Source organism: Babylonia areolata, chromosome 10 (genome assembly GCF_041734735.1).
Source record: "Babylonia areolata isolate BAREFJ2019XMU chromosome 10, ASM4173473v1, whole genome shotgun sequence".
In the NCBI taxonomy this organism is placed as follows: Eukaryota; Metazoa; Mollusca; class Gastropoda; order Neogastropoda; family Buccinidae; genus Babylonia; species Babylonia areolata.
The window spans coordinates 25,890,750-25,915,523 of record NC_134885.1 but is presented as its reverse complement, the minus strand read 5'-3'; the positions used below and the strand labels follow the sequence as shown (position 1 = coordinate 25,915,523).

Below are 24,774 nucleotides of genomic sequence, written 5' to 3'. Positions count from 1 at the left end.
CCTCCGGAGGTGGTGGTGGTGGTGGTGGTGGTTGAGGAGGACGTGGTGGTGTTGGTGTTGGTGGTGGCGGTGGGGTGCTGTTGGTGTTGGTATTGGTGGTGATCTTTGTTGGGGTGCTGCTTGTGCTCGCGGGAGTTCTTGCGGCCCGCGTTGAAGGAGAACCTCCGGGTGAAGGACGTCCGACTCATGGTGGATGGATGATGGAGGAGGAAGAGGAAGAGGAGGAGTGGTGGGATTGGGTGGGGTTTGTGGGGGTGGCGAGGATCGAACGGCGGCAGGTGAGCGACCTTCAGGGGAGGTAGTAAAAATCCAAAGCAGTCCAATCCAGTCCGGTCAAACCATCTTGCTGGGCAGTCCAGCTCATCGACCACCACAAACGTTTCGACTCTTGGTGGTGTGTGGTGTGTGTGTGTGTGGCAGAGGTCACGGCGACAGGAGTGAAGATGCACACACAGACATTCCAAACAAACCAGTCGACACAGAGACACCAGTCACTGAACACATTGGTGCTGGCGTCAGAAGACAGAGGCAAAAAACCCACACCACAGCCTAGGGCTGTACTCAAGAAGCACAAGTTAGCGCGGTGGTTGCGGTTAGCACGAATACGAGGTGTTTTATCAAACGAGCTGTATCGCCAAGAGCTGTATGACCAAACGAGCCTTATTTCTATGGTCAAAAGAGCTGTACTATCAAGAGCTGTATAATCAAAAGAGCTGTATTAACAAGAGCTATATGATCAAAAGAGTTGCATTATCAAGAGCTGTGTTATCAAACTAATACCGGAAACACCGCATCTCTCTTCGAATCGTGCGGTGCACCGCATGGGCCCAGTTCTCAACGCAGCTGCCCTGTATCAGTTTTCAGTTCCAATGAGGTGTCAAGCGTACGGACTGATCTATATACCCTGCAGCAAATCATCTGAACAAACGAACAAGCTGCTAACACCATCCGCTGAGGAAAACAGCTGAGACCTGATCAGCAGTGTCGGAATTTCTAGGAAAAAAAAGAAGAAGAAAAAACAAACAAAAAACACAGAGTGATTGAGTGGTACGATTCTAAATCACAAGACCGCGAGGAAAGGATTTCATTTTCACAAATAATGCCTCACTGAGATTCTAATTACACTCTTGTGAAAAGAAATGCCTGTTGTAGTTAGCGTTCTAGCCTGCTGGATCTGTCTGTGAACAAGAAAACTACAACACGTTTCGCACGGAAAGACTTCCATTCCGCGAAGATTGGTCATTCACAGAGTCACACCTGTAGAACTGCATAGTTTTGTAAACGATACTACTTGTTCTTATTTTCATAACTATGAGAACAGTTTCTACCATGTACATTTCGCACAGGAAAGGGAACATGAATCGCGTTTCGAGGCATTCCAAAGACGGTCAAGTTTCTTTGAGAAGATGAAGTTGACATTCCACACACGGTCAAACGATGTATTTGAAGCCAAAAGTATATCTGAAGACATAAATGTTGTATACACCAGATGAACACGTATGCGGAACACACCACTGGTGTCTTCAAGTTAGGTAGAACCAATCCACACTCAACACAAACATTAGCAGAGATGTTTGTCTTAGCTGCACGTGTCGCCTTCAAGACTGGTCTATTGTTTCATTCCAGAAAGTTACAGATCTCTGATCTGGATGATGATGATGATGTTGTTGATGTTGTTGTTGTTGCTGTTGTCACTTTCACGGTCACACAACAGTCTGATGAGGTTTGGATTCCTGGAAAATAAAAGTCAGCACGAACTTGTTTACACGCACGCACGCACGCACGAACGTACACACACACATACACACAGACACACACAAATACACACACCCACACCCATACACATGCATACATACACACACACGCACACACACACACACACACGCGCGCGCGCGCACACACACACACAAATACACATGCACGCACACACACAAATACACACATCACACACACACAAACACAAATACACACACACACACACACACACACACACAAACACGGTATATATAAACGACCGACCGAGCGAGCGAGCGAACACACACACACACACACACACACACACACACATACACACACCACATCACCACCACCACCACCACATATACCTCAACCCCTCGTCACCCCTTGTTTTGTTGTACAAGAGGAAGAAAAGTGTCGATCTGTCTGTGAGTTCCAACAAATGATGCATTATGAAATGGAACTCTAAGACAACACTTTTGTTATCTGTTGTAGTACAGACCTACTCTCGAGAATTGCCCAAACAACAACGGCACTCAACAAGCTGAACACCATCTGGAACAACAAAAACATCGCTCTCAGCTCAAAAATCAGACTGATGCGTTCCCTGGTTATATCAATATTGCTCTACGCCTGCGAGACTTGGACCCTGACTGCAGACATCGAGAGAAGAATCCAAGCTGTCGAGATGAGATGCTTTCGTAGACTACTTGGCATCTCCTACAGAGACCACATCACTAACACGGAAGTGAAGAACAGAATCAAGCAAAGTATTGGACCCTACGAAGACCTTCTGTCCATAGTGAAAAAACGCAAACTTAGGTGGTATGGACACATCTCCCGATCATCTGGTCTTGCCAAAACGTTCCTGCAAGGCACCGTACAAGGAGGCAGAAGGAGAGGACGGCAGAAGAAGAGATGGGAAGACAACATCCGGGGGTGGACAGGCTTGACGCTCGGTGACGCCCTGAGGAAATCAGAAAACCGTGAAGAGTGGAGAGGGGTGGTGGCCAGGTCAGCAGCGGTGCCCCAACGGTCTGAACCCAGACTACGGGAGAGGTGAAGGTGGTGAGTACAGACCGCAATTTTCTGAGTACACATTGTGGCGCACTGGAAAAAAACAAAATCACCAGAACTAACATTAGCCTTCAGCGCATTTGTGAGGTAAACAGAAGTGTGAGCGATTTTGTATCTCGTTTCCACTGTAACCGACAGACAATTTGAGCGATTTTGTATCTTGTTTCTACTCTAACCGACAGACAATTTGAGCGATTTTGTATCTCGTTTCTACTGTGACGGCAGACAGTTTCCACAAATCAGAACGCCCCCCCCCCCCCCCCCCCCCCACAAAAAAAGAAAGAAAAAAACCCACCACCACCAACAACAAAAACCAAGAAAAAAAACAAAAACAATACAAAACAACAATAACATAATAATAAGTTCCCGCTGCCAAATCGTTTGGAGATCTTTCACGTGATTATGAGCATCTATTTTCTGAATTATAGATTCAGTTTAGACTCAGAACGAGGATTTTGTTAAAATGGCCTGATCAATGTGTTCGTTAACGTCAGCGAATTGGAGGCTTAAAACTAGTTTTTAGGAAAGTGGTTTATTTTGCCTGGTGATCCTCTATTAGTTTGTTAAACGATTAGGGGGCAACGTGTACGGCGTGCGTCTGCTGTACATCGACACTGTTTGACTGGAAAGAAGAACAACAACGAATACAACCCCCACCACCACCACCACCACCATCATCACCAACCCTGCCCCCGTGATTAGGATAAAAGATTAAAGACCCCATCGCCTTTTACGGCCATCGGGGCGTTGAACTCATGTCCAGTATATCTCGGCTCGGCATTGGAAGGCTGGGCCCAGTCCTCTCCTTCCGCTGTTTTAACTTTGGGTGGAGTGAGGAAAAAAATCAGAGTGAAGTGCTTTTATTAGTGGAATGATGGCCCAGAGGTAACGCGTCCGCCTAGGAAGCAAGAGAATCTGAGCGCCCTGGTTCAAATCACGGCTCAGCCGCCGATATTTTCTCCCCCCTCCACTAGACGAGTGGTGGTCTGGACGCTTGTTATTCGGATGAGACGATATACCGAGGTCCCGTGTGCACCATGCACTTAGCGCACGTAAAAGAACCCATGGCAACAAAAAGGTTGTTCCTGGCAAAAATTATATAGAAAAATCCACTTCGATAGGAAAAAACAAATAAAAATGCACGCAGGAAAAAAAAAAAAAAAAAAAAGGGTGGCGCTGTAGTGTAGCGACGCGCTCTCCTTAAGGAGAACAGCCCGAATTTTACACAGAGAAATCTGTTGTGATAAAAATACAAATACAAATTCAAGGACGCACCATCATGCCGAAATGGGGGTCATAAGGCCCTGGTGCCGGTTGCACTACTTGGTTCTAACTTTTTAACAGTGACTAAATGTCTACGTTGACCAAACTACGCCATTGGTCAGTTCCATACGACACACAGTCAGTTGCGGGTTATGACCATACTAGGCTCTTCCGTCCGAGCAATGCAACTGGCTCCTGGTCACTGGTCAACACTGGATCAGAAGTCCAACGTCTGTCCGATTCTGCCACAGCGTCCCCAACATGGCGCAGCAAATAACAGCTAGATAATGATTACAATGATAATATATTGTACTTATATGGCGCAAACTTCCCTCCAAAAATGGGCTCAAAGCACCTCACATGAAACAGTACATATACATCAGTGCATTATACAACACAAGGGAACATGAAGACATAGAAGTGGAAAACAAGATCAGTATCCAGTAAAAAAAACAAACAACAACCCCCCAAAAAAAAAACAAAAACAAACAAACAAAAAAAAACCAAAAAACAACAAGTTGCAGACATTGGATAATCGCAGGGAAAAGGCACAAACACAGACACACGTACACACACGCGCGCGCCAAGCACCAACCGACAAGCGCACATACCACAGGAAAGGAATACTACAATGAAGGAGTGGGGGTGGGGGTGGGGGGCACAAGGGGAGGGCAGAGGGTGGAAGGAGACAAAGAACCATGCTTCGTCACACCCAAAGGCCATTTTGAACAGGTGGGTTTTCAGTTTACTTTTGAAAGAGGAGTTGGTGAGTGCCGGAGATCCAGAGGAAGAGAATTCCAAACAGAAGGTGCTTGATGCTGAAACGCCCTTTGAAGAGACTTTGGGGACTCGAAGGAGCTTTTCTACTGGTAAATATGAAGGACAGAAGATGAAGTAAGATGGGAGGGAACCTTCGAAGTGGCGATAAGCCAAATTATGTACTGGATGGGCAACCAATGAAGTTGACACAAGAGAAGGGTAACATGATTTTTTGTTGATTTTTTGAGAACGACTCTGGCAGTATTGTTCAAGATCATCTAAAGGCGTGATATCAGATCAGAGGGAAAACCAGCGAGTAGTGAATTGCAGTAGTCACTGCGACTGAGAATCAAGGAACAGACAAGCTGAGAGGTTGCTTCAACAGACAAATATGGTCGAATGGTACGAATTTTTCTCAGTTGGAAGTTTGCAGTTTGCATAAATTTCCGACAAGGTCATGCATGGACAGAGCACCCAGGTTTCTGACAGAAGTTTGAAAGTTGACAACAGCATTGCAGACAGCCAAGGAATGGTCCGAGACATGACTAAGCACAGACCTAGAGCCTACGAGCATGGCTTCTGTCTTGACATAATCGAGTCTGAGCTTGTTGGTCAACATCCATTCCTTCACTGCAACAATGCACATCTACATGTTTTTGTGCGAAGGACAGCAAAACAACTTTGTGAAGAAGCTTTTGTGAGTTGGGTGTCATCTGCAAACTTGTGAAAACCACATCAGTGTTCATTGATGATGTCGGGCAGGGGCTGAGTGTACAGACTAAATAGTACTGGACCAAGAACTGAACCTTGGGGAACACCGTATCGAACAGGAAGAGGAAGATCACCCGATCTCTGTCTGCTCGCGTGTCACGTGCAGTCACACTAAGAAATATTAACACTGACCACTGTCACCACAGCAGTTTCAGAGTCAAGCCAAACAAGATCACAGAAAAAAAAAGGAATAGATAAATAATCTGACACGGACTGAATGAGGAATCGTGACAGAATCGGTAAGACATGTGGACCAGTGGTCAGTGCACGATCCCCTGTTTCGACCTGGTGTTGTATCCGCGGTGCTGTGTCCCGATTTTCCTCACTCTACCCAGGTGTGAATGGGTACCCGACTTCAGCTGTGGAACGTTAAAACGGCGGAAGGAGACAACTGGGCCCCGCCTTCCTATGCCGAGGACTTTGACACAGTGGATATAAAATCACTTCCTCGATGGCCGTAATAGACAATGGAACCTATAGCCTTTCTAGCATGGACTGAAAGTGAAAGAGACTCGTGTGAACTCGTTTTTCAATCATTATTTTGATTGACATGTTACCATGTTTTTTGTTCTAATATTTCTTATTCATAGAACGGACGGGTACTCAGCCCTGACACAATAACACCCTTGCGGTCGGATATCTTTAAGCAACGTGATTTAATTTCGAACACGGTTACAAAACTTGCCTGTTGTCCTAAGCAGCACAGCTACTTTAAATTGTTTTTCACTGTCTTTCATTTTTTTTTTAAACAGACATGTTCACAGGTTTAAGCACAATACTCTGCTGAAATGTTCACCCAAACAAACTGGGAGTGTGAATATCGTTATTCGCCATTCAGAAGCATTTCGAAACCAGGGAAACAGGAGATGGGGGGGTGGGGGGTAGGGGGGGGGGGGTAAGGGGGATCTGTATACTTCAGGTAGCAGGCACGAGGTATGCGAATGATGAGTTATGATCATTCATAATTATGACCCTTTGTAAGAGGAATTGGGATGGATTGTCGCACTTTGCGCACGTAAAAGAAACCACAGCAACAAAAGGTTGTCCCTGGCACAATTATGTGGAAAAACCCACTTTGACAGGAAAACAAATACCCCTGCACACAGAAAACAAGGGGTAGAATGCGTGGCCCTCTCAGTGTAGCGACGCGCTTTCCCTCAGGAGAGCAGTCCGAATTTCACACAGAGAAATATGTTGGGGAAAAAAGTAATACAATGCAACACACCACACCACACCACACCACAGCACAACACAACACAACACAACACCATACATATGGTTAGTGATCGGGTATAAAAGGATTTGTAAAAACACTAACCACCATTGAAAAGCGACCAAATTTTACAAACCATTACGTTTTTAACTGGACAACACAAATCTGCACAGAAATGGGCACTACACGCATGACTAAGCTGTAGAATATCATCATGGAATCAATCCGTTGCCAGTTCTGCCTTTCAACATTTCTCCTACCAATGTCAGTGGAGTGATGGCCTAGAGGTAACGCGTTCGCCTAGGAAGCGAGAGAATCTGAGCGCGCTGGTTCGAATCACGGCTCAGCCGCCGATATTTTCTCCCTCTCCACTAGACCTCGAGTGGTGGTCTGGACACTAGTCATTCGGATGAGACGATAAACCGAGGTCCCGTGTGCAGCATGCACTTAGCACACGTAAAAGAACCCACGGCAACAAAGGGTTGTTCCTGGCAAAATTCTGTACAAAAAATCCACTTCGATAGGAAAAACAAATAAAACTACATGCTGGAAAAAAAGAGAAAAAAAAGGTGGCGCTGCAGTGTAGCGACGCGCTCTCCCCTGGAGAGAGCAGCCCGAATTTCACACAGAGAAATCTGTTGTGATTAAAAAAAAAATACAAATCGTTCAGACAATGTTCTGCAATAAGTTCCAGCGATGTAATAAACGAACAATACTGCAACAATTATTTTACCTCTGCCTAGCATATTTGTTATGATGTTGTTGTTGCTAAAAAAAAAGATTGGCTTACACATTGAGGTGGTGTGAAATATGTCGAGAAACTAATGATGGTGATGACAATGATGATGACAAAGTTGATGATGATGGGGAGTATGAGGGGGAAGAGGAGGCAGAGGAGGAGGAGGCAGGGAGTTAGGGGTTAATGTCGATGGGAGCTAGTGTTGTGGTCTTCTCCTGTGCTTCCTGAGGTCGCTATCTTTGTTGGGATCAGTCTTGGTCTCTGATATGTCAGCTGGGGTATATTTCTTTCAAGATCCTCTTGGAGTGTAAAGTTTGTTTGTTTGTTTGTTTTTTTTTTGTGTTTGTTTTTTTAATCGCAACACATGTTAGGACCTTAACTTTCTCTAGATGTATTGGGGGGGGGAAAAATCGAGAACAATAAGAGCACTAAAAATCATACGCCAATATATAGGTTTGCTTTCATGTTAAATAGTAAGATACTGCAATTTTAAACACCTGCTTCAAATGGTTAATAATAATAATAATAATAAGAAGAAGAAGAAGAAGAAGAAGAGGAACAAGAACAAGAACAAGAACAAAGAAGAAGAAGAAGAAGGAGGAGGAGGAGGAGGAGGAGGAGGAGAAGAAGAAGAAGAAGAAGAGAAGAAGAAGAAGAAGAAGAAACACTGGGTTCTATATATTAGCTGTCACAAACCATTAATGGAAAACGACAAAGCAAATAACGTCGCGGATGCGACCAGAAAACACACAGGGAGATGAAGCCAGACAATTGGGCAGATAAATAGATAGACAGATAGATAGATAGACAGACACATACATACATACATACATACATATACATACATACATAGACAGATATATGGATAGGTAGATAGATGCATAGACAGGTATATAGATATATAGATAGGTAGGTAGATAGGTAGATAGACAGATAGATAGATATATAGATAGTGATAGACAGACAGATAAATAGATAGATGTATAGATATATAGATAGGTAGGTAGATAGGTAGATAGACAGATAGATAGATATATAGATAGTGATAGATAGACAGACAGATAGATAAATAGATAGATGTATAGATATATAGATAGGCAGATAGATATATAGACATGTATATAGATAGATAGGTAGACAGATAGATAGATAAACAGATAGATAGTGATTGATAGATAGTGATAAATAGACAGACAGACAGATAGATAGCTAGCTAGCTAGATAGATAGATAGTGATAGATATATAGATAAAGACACAGACACACAGACAGTCAGGCAGAGAGATACATATAAACAGAGAGAGAATGAGAGAGAGAGACACACAGAAAAAGACAGAGACAGAGACAGACAGATAGCGAGACCGAGAGCGAGAGAGAGAGAGAGTGACAGACAGAGTCGCCAGTTGCTGTCATCAAAATGACGGTGGTCAGTTGATAAGGATCAGATCAAATCAAATAAGGTTGCTTGTAGCCCAAACTTATTTGATTTGATCTGATCCTTATTTGTAAATCCTAAATCAATTTTTCAAGGAATTAATCAAGAACAACACAGCTAAAAACAATCAAAAAAAAGAAAAAAAAAAAGAAAAAAAAAAAAAAGAAACGACAATGTCTTCTTGCCTCAAAACAAGTGAACGAACGCCTTTTGTTGGAGGAGAAAAAAACCCCAAAGTAAATGAATTTCAATAAAAGCATTGTGATCTTTTTTTTTTTCTGTTTGACATACTACGATGAAAATAAAAGAAACAAATGCAGCTAACAAAAACAATGACCAAAATGCAAACAAAAACAAAACAATACCTACCTCAAATTTAACTCTGTCGACTTAGCATTTACTTGTGCGTTAATTGTTACAATAGACATGCGTGGCCAGATACAACCTTGGAATTGTTTTACACAAAAAAAAGAGAAAAAAAAAAAGAGAAAGGGTAACAAAAATTACCTTGCATTCCACACGAATTTAAATTGTAGGTATACCTCACACACGCCACAACGAATTCAAAAACAAGAGATGGCATCGTTCTCCTCCTTCATCTGTGCTGCGCCTGGACGCTTGAGCACATACACAAAACACAACACAAGATATCACTCAACGTTGAAGAGGAAAAAGAAGAAGAAGAGGATGTAGCAAATCCATGGGCCCCTGTCAGTGACTGTCGGACACAGTCGTCAAAGTGACCGTGATTCCACCACGCACACGCACACACACACATTCACAGACATCTCCCTCCCACAGCCAGACTGATAGAGATAGAGGGAGTGAGAGAGAGAGAGGGGGGGGGAGGTGGCGGGGTGGACTGACCACACTCACACACACACACACACACACCTCACATCGTCTCCCACTTACACGTGCAGCACGAAAGCCTTTGCACAGACACACTGACGCAGCCGGTTGAGTTGTCGTCAGCTGGCGGGAAGGGTGGGTTGGTGGTGAGGTTGGAAGAGGTGTTGGGGGTGGTGTGGGGGGGAGTGGGGGGTGGAGGGAGGGAGAGAGAGGAGGTTGTTGGGGTGGGCGGGTGGAGCAGGGGGGTGCGGTGTAGTTTGGGGAGGGGGATGGGGAGAGGGAGGGAGGGAGGGAGAGGAACAGAGGCGATCTTTCTTGCTTGGGGGACCCAGGGTGTTACAGGGAAAGGCGTGCTCCATCAAAAGATCTTACCCCTGGGTGTGTTTGTGCCACGAAAAAAAACAAAACATAAAAACAAAAGAAGAAGCAGAACAAGAGAGAGAGAGACAGAGAGAGAGAGAGAGAGAGAGAGAGACAGAGACAGACAGAGACAGACAGCTAGAGAGAGAGAGACAGAGAGACAGAGAGAGACAGGGAGAGACAGACAGGCAGAGGAGAGAGAGACAGACAGACAGAGAGACAGACAGAGAGACAGACAGACAGACAGAGAGAGACAGACAGACAGAGAAAGAGACAGACAGACAGACAGAGAAATGCCAGTGAATATGAAAATCATAATCAAGAGGACTGTTTGTTCGGGAATAAAATTTAATACACAATTTGATTGCCCCTTCCCCAAGTTAAAAAAAAAACACAACAAAAACAACAACAGCAAACAAACAAAAAATACCCACACCAACAACCCAGCAACAACACAATCTCTTCCCCAACAGTTTCATAAAAGAAAGGTGGGAAACAACAACAACAACAAAAACCCAAACAACTCTCATTCCATGGAGAAATCAGTTCAATAGAATATCTTGTTAAAAGACTGTCTCAGTTGAACAAATAGAGTTGATTAAACAAAAAACCAACAAAAAAACAAAACAAAACAAAAAAAACATTCACCCACCCCCACCTGCCTAACCCCCCCCCCTCACCCCCAAATTCCAATACAGCCTTCATCGAAGGCAGTAAAATAAAACTGTGGCTGCTGAACACTCGACTGGTCATTCATAAACATATTTTCTACTTCGTCAATAATTGCCAATGCCCCCCAAAACTCTAAACGCGTTTCAACCTAATGAACTCTTTACTTGGAAAGCTGACTTTTTGCGTCTGCCCATATCGGGCTTTCTTCCTCAGCATCCATAGCGTTTTTCTTTTTGCTTTTCTTTTTCTTTTTAATTTTGTTTTGTTTTGTTTTGTTTTATCCACTTCAAGGCCTGACTAAGCGCGTTGTGTTACGTTGCTGGTCAGGCATCTGCGTAGCAGATGTGGTGTAGCGTATATGGATTTGTCCGAACGTAATGACGCCTTCTTGAGTAACTGAACTGAACTGAACTGAATCCATTATCCAAAAGCATCATTTAAATAACCGCTTGGTGGTATCTTAAGTACGTTGAATCAGAACAGGAACAACTGAACACCACCGAAGTGATTCAGCAACATGCAGGGCAGGGTCTCCTGTGGTGTGTGGCCTCCTAGCGACCTAACATCGATGGTTTCCTGTGGACTGCCAACGCTGGGACTGCGACAGACAAACCCGGGTGTGGCCGTGTATAGATGGGGGGTGGGGGGGGGGGGGGGGGGAACTCGGAATGAGCGGCGTGGGAGTGAGTAATGCCACTGAAACGATTCAAATGATATGGTGCCATCAACATCATGTGGTATTACAAATGAATAGATACATAAATAAACAGATAAATAAACAAACGAATAGATAAAAAGAAGAAGAATAAACAGATGCTACTACTACTACTACTACTCATAATCATAAAAAAATGTTACTCATAATGATAAAACCCCTTACCTCACCATCCCCATCATCAAAGATCTCGAAATCAAGAAAAAAAGAGAAAAAGTCAGAGCTATTGTGTGACCCATCATTACCTTGTCCACGGTGACTTCGCTATAAATATAATGAGTATTCGTGTCAAAATCTCCCGGGTCAGCATTTTCACGGGGACTTTTTTTTTTTTTTTTGACGAGGTACCTGGTTGTCTCCATTCTATGGAGGTGCCGTGGCGCTGGCAGAGTCGGTTAGGTCCTGCCCTGGACTTCTGAACCAGTGTTCATCAGTGATCAGGGTTCGAGGCCCCCATTTACCACGCCATGTAGGGGATGTGCATGCTTGAAATATATTCTTGTTTCCATAACTCACTGAACGCTGACATGGGTAACATAATCTTTTACTTAAATAATTGAAAGGTTAGAAGAGACTCACCTTGCAAGTAGAAGTTTGACCGCAGTTTTACCCAATGATGGGCGCGAGGAAAGAATTACAGTTGAGTGCGCGATGAAGTGTGTTCACCAGGCCAGTGTGATGATGATTGCGTTCAGTACACGCCAGCCGCTCTCGTGCATCTCTCTTGACGCAGAGTTTTCGTAATGTGATCATTACGTCTCTGTTTACCAACGTTCGTGTGTCCACATTAACAGTTGTTCAACTTTTCCTCAGTGAATGTGTACATGCTATATCTGGGGGTTTTTTCTCTTGACACCACGGATTTTCTCTACTGTGACTGAACAGCTCAGCCACCTGGCCCTCGAGACAGACGCCAGTAGGCTGGCCCCAGCCTGGCTCTAAAAAGCCAAAAGCCCGTACAAAACACGTCATCACATTGGCCCAGTGAGCGTTCTTCATCGCGCACTCAACTGTGAATTCTGACGAAGTGCGCTGTCATCGGGTAGGATACTTATATATCGCCTGTCCCCAGTCAGCGAATAAGCTCTAAGCTAAGCGCTTTACAAACATGGAGTCATTTGCACAGTAGGCTGTCTGCCTGGGTAGAGCCGAATGGAAGCTGTCTTTAGGCGCTTATCATTCATTTCCTGTAGGTGTGGGTATACATGGTTAGGCGGGGGTGGAGGGGGGGGGGGGGTAGTATGAAATGAGAGGCATGTTCTTGGTGTGGGTGTAACACACCCACCCACACACACACACAGTAATAGTTCTTAGATATTTCCGTTCTGGAAGGTGAATCTCTCTCTCAGCATCAACAACAACAACAAACAACAACAAAAACAACGAGAACTAAACTGTCTGAACCAGCCCCTGGAGAGGACGGACTGAAATGTATGTAATGGGCAGGGAAAACAGGATCCAGTGTCATGTCAGCCAAAGGGTGTAATGGAGAGGGGAAACAGGATCCAGTGTCATGTCAGCCAAAGGGTGTAATGGAGAGGGGAAACAGGATCCAGTGTCATGTCAGCCAAAGGGTGTAATGGAGAGGGGAAACAGGATCCAGTGTCATGTCAGCCAAAGGGTGTAATGGAGAGGGGAAACAGGATCCAGTGTCATGTCAGCCAAAGGGTGTAATGGAGAGGGGAAACAGGATCCAGTGTCATGTCAGCCAAAGGGTGTAATGGAGAGGGGAAACAGGATCCAGTGTCATGTCAGCCAAAGGGTGTAATGGGAAGATAAAACATGATCCAGTGTCATGTCAGCCAAAGGGTGTAATGGAGAGGGGAAACAGGATCCAGTGTCATGTCAGCCAAAGGGTGTAATGGAGAGGGGAAACAGGATCCAGTGTCATGTCAGCCAAAGGGTGTAATGGAGAGGGGAAACAGGATCCAGTGTCATGTCAGCCAAAGGGTGTAATGGAGAGGGGAAACAGGATCCAGTGTCATGTCAGCCAAAGGGTGTAATGGAGAGGGGAAACAGGATCCAGTGTCATGTCAGCCAAAGGGTGTAATGGGAAGATAAAACATGATCCAGTGTCATGTCAGCCAAAGGGTGTAATGGAGAGGGGAAACAGGATCCAGTGTCATGTCAGCCAAAGGGTGTAATGGGAAGATAAAACATGATCCAGTGTCATGTCAGCCAAAGTGTGTAAGGGGCAAGGAAAACATGATCCAGTGTCATGTCAGCCAAAGGGTGTAAGGGGCAAGGAAAACAGGATCCAGTGTCATGCCAGCCAAAGGGTGTAAGGGGAAGGGAAAACATGATCCAGTGTCATGTCAGCCAAAGGGTGTAACGGGAAGGGAAAACAGGAACCAGTGTCATGCCAGCCAAAGGGTGTAACGGGAAGGGAAAACAGGATCCAGTGTCATGTCAGCCAAAGGGTGTAACGGGAAGGGAAAACAGGATCCAGTGTCATGTCAGCCAAAGGGTGTAAGGGGCAGGGAAAACAGGATCCAGTGTCATGTCAGCCAAAGGGTGTAACGGGAAGGGAAAACAGGATCCAGTGTCATGTCAGCCAAAGGGTGTAAGGGGCAGGGAAAACATGATCCAGTGTCATGTCAGCCAAAGGGTGTAAGGGGAAGGGAAAACAGGAACCAGTGTCATCCAAGACAAAGGGTGTAACGGGAAGAGTAAACATGATCCAGTGTCATGTCAGCCAAAGGGTGTAATGGGAAGAGAAAACAGGATCCAGTGTCATGCCAGCCAAAGGGTGTAATGGGAAGGGAAAACAGGATCCAGTGTCATGCCAGCCAAAGTGTGTAATTGAAATGGAAAACAACAGCAGCAGCAGCAGCAACAGCAGCACAGGAAACGGGCAGTACAGTCAGCACACAGCTTATACAGTCAACACCAGCGGCGTGCATTTGCATTGAAGGAAGGATGAGAAGTGCAAATCACAGGGCAGCAGGGACTGAACGTGGGTAAAAAAAAAAAAAAAAAAAAAAAAAGAGAGAGAGAAGAAGAAGAAGAAGAAGAAGAAGAAGAAGGAAGCTTTAAAGTAATGAACGTGTGTAAGCTCTCTCTCCCTCTGTTTGTCTCTTTCTCTCTGTTTTCGTCTGTGTCTGTCTCTCTCGCTGCGTGTCTCTGTCTGTCTCTCACTGCTGCTCTCTCTCTCTCTTTCTCCCTCTCACCTGCTGCCCCCTTCTCTCCCTTCCCCCTCTCTCTTTCTCTCTCTCTGCCCCCTCCTCTCTCTCTCTCTCTCTCTCTCTCGGCATTTCCCTTTTTCTTATCGTCTAGTATCACGCATAATGGAATGACGTCAAAATGAAGAACGCTCTTACCATTGATGCGACACACATGCTCCCCCCTCTACTGGGTGGTAATTCTCTTCCAAAAGCCACGTGAAGTCAACACTGACAAAGTCACACAATCCAGTCAAGTGCAGGAGTGAAGGGAAATCAAAGAAGGGAAACCACACATGAAACAGCAAGGGGGGCGAGGGGGGCGAACAGTGGAAAATAAATCCCGCTGTCAAAATTGTAATGGAGAGAGGAAAAAAAATGTCATGTGCGACTGTATATATTTTACGTCAGTTAGTCCTAAATTTGTGAGAGAGAAAAAAAAAAAAAAAAAAGAAAAGAAAAAGAAAAAAAGTGAAGCGCGGTGAGCCTCACCTGAGATGGAGGTAATGCGCTATATAAAGTTTCAGTTTCAGTTTCAGTTGCTCAAGGAGGCGTCACTGCGTTCGGACAAACCATATACGCTACACCACATCTGCCAAGCAGATGCCTGACCAGCAGCGTAACCCAACGCGCTTAACGCTATATAAAAGCCTGCAGTATTATTATTATTATTATTATTATTATTATTATCATTATTATTATTCAAAACAGCGGCAGAGCTGGTTGTTCCAGATCCAGTCCGCAGCTTATACAGAAAACACAAACGGCGTGCATTTTCTGTTGGATAAGACGTGAAAACCAAAAAATAAATCAAACAAACAGCACTACTAACACCACAGACGATTTTACTTGGCAATGAACGTCTTGCTGGCATCGCCTTCAACTTCCATGTGGTGTGACGAGCACATGGACGACTCTGGCAAATTAGTGTGAGTTTATTTTTCTCAGCACTGTGCTTGAGTATTTCATTTTGTTTGGTTGTGTGCATGGCTGTCACGTTACAAGCTTCCTGATAACCTCCACTATTCTGACTCCCTTGCAGCTTTCAAATCTGGTCTCAAAACTCACCTCTTCCCTCAGCAATAAGTTCAGTTGTGGCAGGTCCACTTCTTTGCGTGTGTTGTGTTTGACTGTGTGTGTATACATATGTATGTGTACATAAATATGTGTGTGTGTGTGTGTGTGTGTGTGTGTGTGTGCGGAGGGCAGCTGCTATGTACACATGTATTTTAAAATGTATGTATGCAGTGTGTGTGTGTGTGTGTGTGTGTGTGAGAGAGAGAGAGAGAGAGAGAGAGAGAGAGAGAGAGAGAGTGTGTGTGTGTGTGTGCGCGCGCGTGCATTTGGTGTGTGTACGTAACACTGATGTAATGTGCTATGTAAACAAATGTGTTTTGTAAAGCACCTAGAGCAGATTTCTGGATAGTGTGCTATATAAGTATCCCTCATCAACATTATTATTATATTTTTTAATTTGTTTTACAAAGTGTTTGATGTATTGTGACAGAAATGGAAAAACAAAATATCCCTGCCACATGCACCCAACAAAAAAGAAACGCAACCAAAAGCCATGTCTGTCAAAGCTGCTAGCAACAACAGTTAACTTATGCTTTCCCTTTTGCCCAGTAACATTGCCTCCAACAGGACTCCACGGACAATTCGGACAGATGTGAACTGTCTCTAACATGATCATGTGCTTGGATACGAGTTTAGCTGTTTGCTTGTTCACGGACGCTGTCAAAGACATGTAACACACTGGTGGGATTTATCCACGATATATTTCTCTCTGCTTTTCCCTGTCTCTGTCTCTGTTTGCCTGTCAGTCTGTCTGTCTCACTCTCTCTCCCTCCCTAACCCCCCCCCCCTCCCCGCACCCACCCCCACCCCAACTCTCTCTCTTAGCTTCCATGTGGTTTGATGATCGCACCGAAATCTCAAGTAAATGTGAACTAAAATGTCTGTTTCTAATGTGTGCAGTATGGAAATGTGTTTGGCTGTTAAGTTGTTGATGAATGTTGCTCGAGACTAAAAAACACATGAGCATTGCGGCAGCTTAACCAGTACGACAAACGAAATGCGTGTACATAATATGCCAACAACAACAACGACCTCCCCCAACCCCCTTAAAAAAAAAAAAAAAAAAAAAAAAAAAAAGGCCAAGAGAAGACCTTTTCCCTTTGCCCATGAGTACTTGCCCTTAGACGCATTGTGTTGCTTGTGGTATTTCTGCGCGTGCTGGCAAGAAATATGAATGTCACATTACCAAGAAAAAGAAACAAACAAACAAACAAAACAAACACAAAAAAAAAACACCCAAAAAGATCTGACTCAGGGCTCATTTTCTTTTTCTTCTCGTTATCTCTTTCTCCCTCCACCCCTCCCTTCCCCCGCACACACCCACCCTTTGGCCTGACAAGAGCTTTCGACTTATATATACATATATATAGGTCACTTTTTCTGTCAAGTGTTCGCTTTCTTGTTCTTTGTTTGTTGTTGTTTTAGCTGTGTGTGTGTGTGTGTGTGTTCAAAGTAAACGTGGTATCGTGTATGTGAATCTGACTGCACTTTTTCACGCCATTTTTTTCTTTTTTTTTTTCCAAATGCAGTCGGAGTATTGCTTCTTTGATTGCCCTTCGATTGACAACGTGAAGTTTAGAGTATGGTGGAAATGTTTATTGCATATCATTCTGTTTCTCTCTCTCTCTCTCTCTCTCTCTCTCTTTCTCTCTCTCTTTCTCTCTCTTTCTTCCTCTTTTTTTTTTCTCTCTCTCGACATACAAAGAGACATACAGACAGATACACACGCACATATAGAATGAATATATATATATATATATATATATATATATATATATATATATATATATATGAATAAAGAGAGAGAGAGAGAGAGAGAGAGAGAGAGGCAGGCAGACATAGGCCTACACACGCAGAGAGAGAGAGAGAGAGAGAGAGAGAGAGAGAGAGCCAGAAATCCCACCCCCACCCCCCGTCACTCCCTCCTCCCACCTCCCCACCCTTTTCCAGAAACAAAGTAAAACGGAAATAAAGTGAGAGAGACAGAAATGTGATTTTCGATCATTCCTGTCGCCAGAAGATGGACAGTCATATAGATTATGCCAGTCAGAGGGAGTTCCAGACGGTCTGGCGTGTTGAATACTGTTTGTCTCACAGAAAGGAGGCAAGTGCAAAAAGAAGAAGAAGGTGAAGGAGGTGAAGGAGGAGGAAAAGAAGAAGAAGAAGAAGAAGAAGAAGAAGAAGAAGAAGAAGACGAAGAAGAAGAAGAAGAAGAAGAAGAAGAAGAAGAAGAAGAAGAAGAAGAAAGGAGAGGAGGAGGAGAGGGAGGAGGAGGAGGAGGAAGAGAAGAAGAAGAAGAAAGGGGAGGAGGGGGAGTAGGAAGGGGAGGTGGAGGAAGAGAAGAAGAAGGAGAAGAAGAAGAAGAAGAAGAAGAAGAAGAAGAAAGGGAAGGAGGAGAGGGAGGAGGGGGAGGGGGAGGAAGGGGGGGAGGAGGAGGGGAAGAGGGGGAGGAGAAGGGAGAGGATGAGGAGGAGAGGAGGAGGAAGAGAGAAGAAGAAGAAGAAGAAGAAGAAGAAGAAAGAGGAGGAAGAGGAGGAGGAGAAGAGGAAGAGGGGGCAGAAGGAAAAGGAGAAACAGTAGGAAGAGGATGAGGAGCAGAAGAAGAAGAAGAAGAGGAGGAGGAGGTGATGGACGGATGGTGAGGGGAGGCGAAAAGACGAGGGAGAAAGAAGGGGAGAAGAAGAAGAAGAAGAAGAAGAAGAGCAACAGCAACAGCAACAGCAGCAAAACAGTAACAAGGAGATGAAACACACACACACACACACACACACACACACACACACACACACACACACAAACCACTCAAACAATTTAAAACATGGAGAAAGAGAAAACAAACAAACGATCGAAACAAAGAAAAGAAAGAAAGAAAAAAAAAAGAGAGAGAGAAAAAACAACAACAAAAGCCCCCACAAAACAACCCAGCTACACACAAGAAATGTAACAGAGACCTGGGGCTTACTCATTGATGACGTATTTTTGTCGCGCGACATTCATCTCTCAGTCTCGTTTTATGGAAACCCAGGGAACACCATGCACCACATCGTGTGTCTCCTGGGAGTGTGTGTGTGTGTGTGTGTGTGTGAGGGGGAGGGGGGAGGGGCGGAGGGGGAGGGGGTTGGCGAAGGGGAATAATCTTTACTGCGCCATAGTTTTCCACTGACGTAACTGCATGTCGTTAGTGTCCATGGCTTAGGTTTTCTGTTTTCTGCGCAGCGCATATTCTCATTTGTAATCCTTTTTTTTTTTTTTTTCTAAAGTGAAACCTTTTCTTTTTTTGTTTCTTTTCTTTGGTATCTAAAATATGGAGAGGCATATGGACACCCCAAAAGGGAGAACAGTAAACAGACAGACGGACGGCAGTGGGGTCATTGCCTTTTTAACACCCCTGTGGCAAAAAGACAAAAAGAAAGCCCAGGTTACATGGATGACAAAAATGACATCTGGCCTTTAGTTCGATCTTCAGATGGCATGGAATGTCCTCGGTGGTCATCAAGGTATTTCCGTCTCCTGTGGCAACGTAATCGGGGCAAATGGGGGTGGGGGCGGGGGCGGGGGCGGGGCAGGGGGGCGTGGGGGGGCTAATGTTGCTGCTGTTTGGACAGAAATGTCTCTTGTTTCTTTTGTTGGATGTATGCGACTACAGAACCACTATTCCCATTTCTGTCACGCTGCAGTACGCTTTATTACGCTACAGCCATACACAACATATTACACATTCAGACACAGTGGAGGAAGAGGAGGAATTTTGTTTAATGTCCCGTTACACATATATCGGTGATTGAAGACATTTTGTTACAGTATTAATGTATGCATTTGAGTATTATCCAGACACAGTGTGGAGAAACATACCGCATCTTTTTTTCTGAATTGCCGTGGAAGCTAAAAGCATGGCGAGCAAGACGTCTGAGGTCTTCACGTGAACATCACCGCTAAGTGAAATCGTCTGTGCCGTGCTCTCTTTTATTCCCCTCCTTGAGCGGAAATGCACGCCGCCATTAGTGTTTTCTGCATAAGCTGTGGGCTGGATCTGCCTCCTGTGCTGGTGTTTTCCTCTCTCTCTGTTAGAAATTTGTTATGATATATTTTTTTTTCCTTTTTTTCTCATTCTGCTATTTTATGTGATTTCCTCCTTTGATTTCCCTTCATCCATGCACTTCATTATGGGGATTTGCAAGTTCATTCTGGAAGTGAACCACTCTCCAGCGATGCTGCAGTAAAATGAGAGAGTAGGGGGAGAGAAAGAGGGGGAGGGGAGAGTGAGAGAGAAAGAGAGAGAGAGAGAGAGAGAGAGAGAGAACGAACGAACGAACGAAATTGTTTTAATGAACTTTGGCCATGGACCACAATTCAAAACCAGGGGACTGGGGGTGGGCATGGGAAGGGGTATTATAACACTTGAACAGATGACACAATATCATAATATTCATGGACTTGACATTAATTATACTTAATTAGGTCTGAGTATATGATTTCTCCTTTTGATCGCATGGAAAATAAATTTTGATACATGGAAATTTCTCTGCTTGTTGTTTGATCGGAGAAGTGAACTAAGAGAAATGTTTAAACAGTCTTGAAGAAATTTTGTCCGTAAATCATTATATACAGAACAAACAAACAACAAATGGTATTCATCTTCTAGTTCACCTTGGCAAAAAGGACAATGCTTTAAAACATCATTTTCAGTGTATCTATTAACATTGTTATTTAAAGGAAGCACATTAAATCGGGCCTGAGACAACGCCACTCTGAAACAATATTCATTAGCATTTGTTATGTATTTTTCTTTTTTAAATACAACTTTGAATGATCTGTAGCATGAATATCTGTCTCTATCACTAATAGTACCCGACCATTCTTGAACGAAGATATCTATAAGTCTTTGCTTGAAAGTAATAAGAAATCCTTTCACATCACCAACACCCTGTTGCAACCACACAAAATTAAAACCCGTTGTACATAATATTTCTCTAACTTGAGAAGCCCAACACTGTTTTCCATTTAAATCTAATCCAAGCAACATCTGATAAGCCATGTAAGGCAATCTATTTTGATCCATCTGTAGTATTCTCAACCAGTACCTTATAACATTTAATAACGAGTTTATAAATAACGGATATCTACCAAGATCACCATAAACCACTTTGTTTGGTGTTTTCACTGGCACTCCGAAGAATCGCTTACATGCTAATAAATGAAATTTTTCTACATTCTCTAGTCTATTCATACCCCAAATTTCAGATCCATACAACAGAACAGGCTGTACCTTTACATCAAATATTTTGAAAAATACTGCATATGACATTTCTTTATACTTTTGAAAAGCCTTCACAAGGCTCATGGTTGCCCTTTTGCCTTTCACAACAAGATGTTCGGTCCCCTTTTTGGGACTTATCTTTGATGTGAATGTATACCCTAAATAACAGTATTCATTTACTACTTCTATTTCTTCATCTTCAAAAAACCACTTCTCATGCCTACCTAAAAATCCGCCTTTTCTGAACACCATTATTTTTGTCTTCTGCACATTAATTTTCAACTTCATCACCTGACAGCATGATTTAAGAATATTCAACTGATTTTGAAGTCCTATTGGAGTTGTTGATAATAAAGCAATATCATCGGCAAAAAACAATATGAACAGTTCCATGCTACCTGGTATCAACTGAACCCCATGTCTACCTGACACAGACATATGTTCAGCAATCTGATTGATAAATGTACAAAATAAAGTAGGGCTCATGACACATCCCTGTCGTACACCAGGTGGACAATCAAAAAATTCAGAATATTGTGAATTAACCCTGACACATGCTAACAATGAATCGTACATCGCTTTCAAAGACTTAAAGAATTTACCAGATATACCCTGTTTTCTTAAATGTTGTAACAACTTATCATGTCTTACAGAATCAAATGCTTTTCTAAAATCAACGAAAGCAACGTATAATTTCTTATTTTGACACATGCATTTCTGAACACAAGAGAGAGAGAGAGAGAGAGAGAGAGAGAGAGAGAGAGAGAGCTCGCACTCTTTCATCACCTCAACGCCCTCCTCCTGTCTCTGACCCTCCTGTCTGACCCTCCTGTCTGACCCTCCTGTCTCTGACCCTCCTGTCTCTGACCCTCCTGTCTGACCCTCCTGTCTCTGACCCTCCTTCTCTGTCCTGTCACAGCAGTTCTCTCCCGCTACTCATCTGATCTCCCCCATGCACGTGCACGTCATCCAGACTGTGTCCGTCACAGACCGGGCATCAGCAGTCCACAGGGAACTCTCCATGTCTTGCTGCCCTGAGGACAGGACGGGGGTTTACTGGTGTCTCTTTCAACTTGTGCGCGACAGTCTCTAGAAAACACTATGGCATGGAATATCCTTGATGGTCAGCAAGATATCCTCATATCTTATGGCAACGTCATTGTGCATAAGGAGGGGAAGTCTTGAATAGATAATTCTCTCATTTTGCGTGTGTGTTGTTTCTTGACTGTCTCTTATTGCTACAGTCAGACACAACCGAACCAACATCCAGAGACTGCATGAAGAAACAGTTCACATTTGTTGCACATGTGCCAATCACACAGCGTGGAAGCAAAAGGCGCGGGCTGCAAGACGGCTGAAAACATCACGTTAACGTTCACCACCAAGTGAAATCGTCTGTGCCGTGCTCTCTTTCATTCTCTGCCTTCAGCAGAAATGCACGCCGCTGTTAGTGTTTGCTGTGTAAGCTGTGGGCCGTTTCCTCCTCTGCTGATTGTTTCCTTTATGTGTCAGAAACTTGTTATCATAATTCATTTCTTCTTTTTTTCCCATTCTGCTTTGTTATAGGATTTTTTTTCCTTCGATTTCTTTTCGCTCCTGCACTTGCTAATGTGGAATTGCTAGTACATTTTGAAAGTGAATTACTCTCCAGTGAAGTTGGAGTCTTGCTTCAATTTCACGTGCTTTCGCCATATGACAAGAAAGAAAGAGAGACAGACAGACAGATTGACAGAGAACTGGCATTCGTTCATCATTCAAACCCATCCAACCCTGCAGAGTTAACACCCTCGTCAGGATGCTGAAGATAATCATTCTAAAATGGACCTGCTTTTCCTCTGCATTAACACGTGTGGACACAGCCGGCAATGCTACAGAAGTTAGTTCCTCTTTGCTAACGATTTATGAAGATAATGTAGGCACGTGGAAACCGTTTTCATGAAACGCGTTTCGACCCCTGAGCACAGCTCGGGTGCGGGATTCAAAGAGTTAATGCTCTCCTCCTGTCTCTGACCCTCCTCCTCTGTCCTGTCACAGCAGTTCTCTCCCGCTGCTCATCTGATCTCCCCCATGCACGTGCACATCATCCAGACTGTGTCCGTCACAGACCGGGCATCAGCAGTCCACAGGGATCTCTCCATGTCTTGCTGCCCTGATGATTGCTAAATAACACACTTTTTGTTTCATGCTGGTTACTATGATTGCTGAATTACACACTTTTTGTTTCATGCTGGTTACTATGATTGCTAAATTACACACTTCTTGTTTCATGCTGGTTACTATGATTGCTAAATTACACATTTTTTGGTTCATGCTGGTTACTATGATTGCTAAATTACACACGTTTTGATGCTGGTTACTATGATTTTTAAATTACACACTTCTTGTTTCATGCTGGTTACTATGATTGCTAAATTACACACTTTTTGTTTTATGCTGGTTACCATGATTGCTAAATGACACACTTTTTGCTTGTTTCATGCTGGTTACTATATTTGCTAAATCACACCTTATTTTGTTTCATGCTGGTTACTATGATTGCTGAATTACGCACTTTTTTGTTCATGCTAGTTATTATGATTGCTAAATTACACACTTTTTGATACTAGTTACTATGATTGTTGTTTGTTTCATGCTGGTTACCTATGATTGCTAAATTACAAACTGTTTCATGCTGGTTACTATGATTGCTAAATTACACACTTCGTGTTTCACGCTGGTTACCATGATTGCTAAACTACACACTTTTTGTTTCATTCTGGTTACTATGATTGCTAAATCACACACTTTTTGTTTCATGCTGGTTACTATGATTGCTGAATTACACACTTTTTGGTTCATGCTGGTTACTATGATTGCTAAACTACACACGTTTTGTTTCATGCTGGTTACTATGATTGCTGAATTTCACACTTTTTGTTTCATGCTGGTTACTATGATTGCTAAATTACAAACTCTTTGTTTCATGCTGGTTACTATGATTGCTACATCACACACTTTGTTTCGTGCTGGTTACTATGATGGCTAAATCACACACTCTTTGGTTCGTGCTGGTTACTATGATTGCTAAATTACACACTTTTTGCTTCATGCTGGTTACTATGATTGCTGAATTACACACTTTTTGTTTCATGCTGGTCACTATGATTGCTAAATCACACACTCTTTGTTTCGTGCTGGTTACTATGATGGCTAAATTACATACTTTTTGTTTCATGCTGGTTACTATGATTGCTAAATTACACACTTCTTGTTTCATGCTGGTTACTATATTTGCTAAATTACACATTTTTTTTGTTTCATGCTGGTTACTATGATTGCTAAATCACACACTCTGTTTCATGCTGGTTACTATGATTGCTGAATTACACACTTTTTGGCTCATGCTGGTTACTATGATTGCTAAATTACACACTTCTTGTTTTATGCTGGTTACTATGATTGCTGAATTACACATTTTTTTTGTTTCATGCTGGTTACTATGATGGCTAAATCACACACTCTTTGTTTCGTGCTGGTTACTATGATGGCTAAATTATACACGTTTTGGTTCATGCTGGTTACTATGATTGCTGAATTACACACTTCTTGTTTCATGCTGGTTACTATGATTGCTAAATTTCACACTTTTTTTCATGCTGGTTACTATGATTGCTGAATTACACTTTTTTATGCTGGTTACTATGATTG

At 43.3% G+C, this 24,774-nt stretch overlaps 1 protein-coding gene across 1 annotated transcript in view; it reads right to left on the bottom strand.

Annotated features, from left to right (window-relative positions):
• Positions 1–188, bottom strand: part of LOC143286320 (short transient receptor potential channel 6-like) — a 235,553-nt gene extending 235,365 nt beyond the window's left edge. The window contains exon 1 of the mRNA XM_076593860.1: positions 68–188. Coding sequence (XP_076449975.1) covers positions 68–188 — 121 coding nt within the window. The remainder of the gene's footprint in view (positions 1–67) is intronic.
• Between the last annotated feature and the right edge of the window lie 24,586 nt (positions 189–24,774).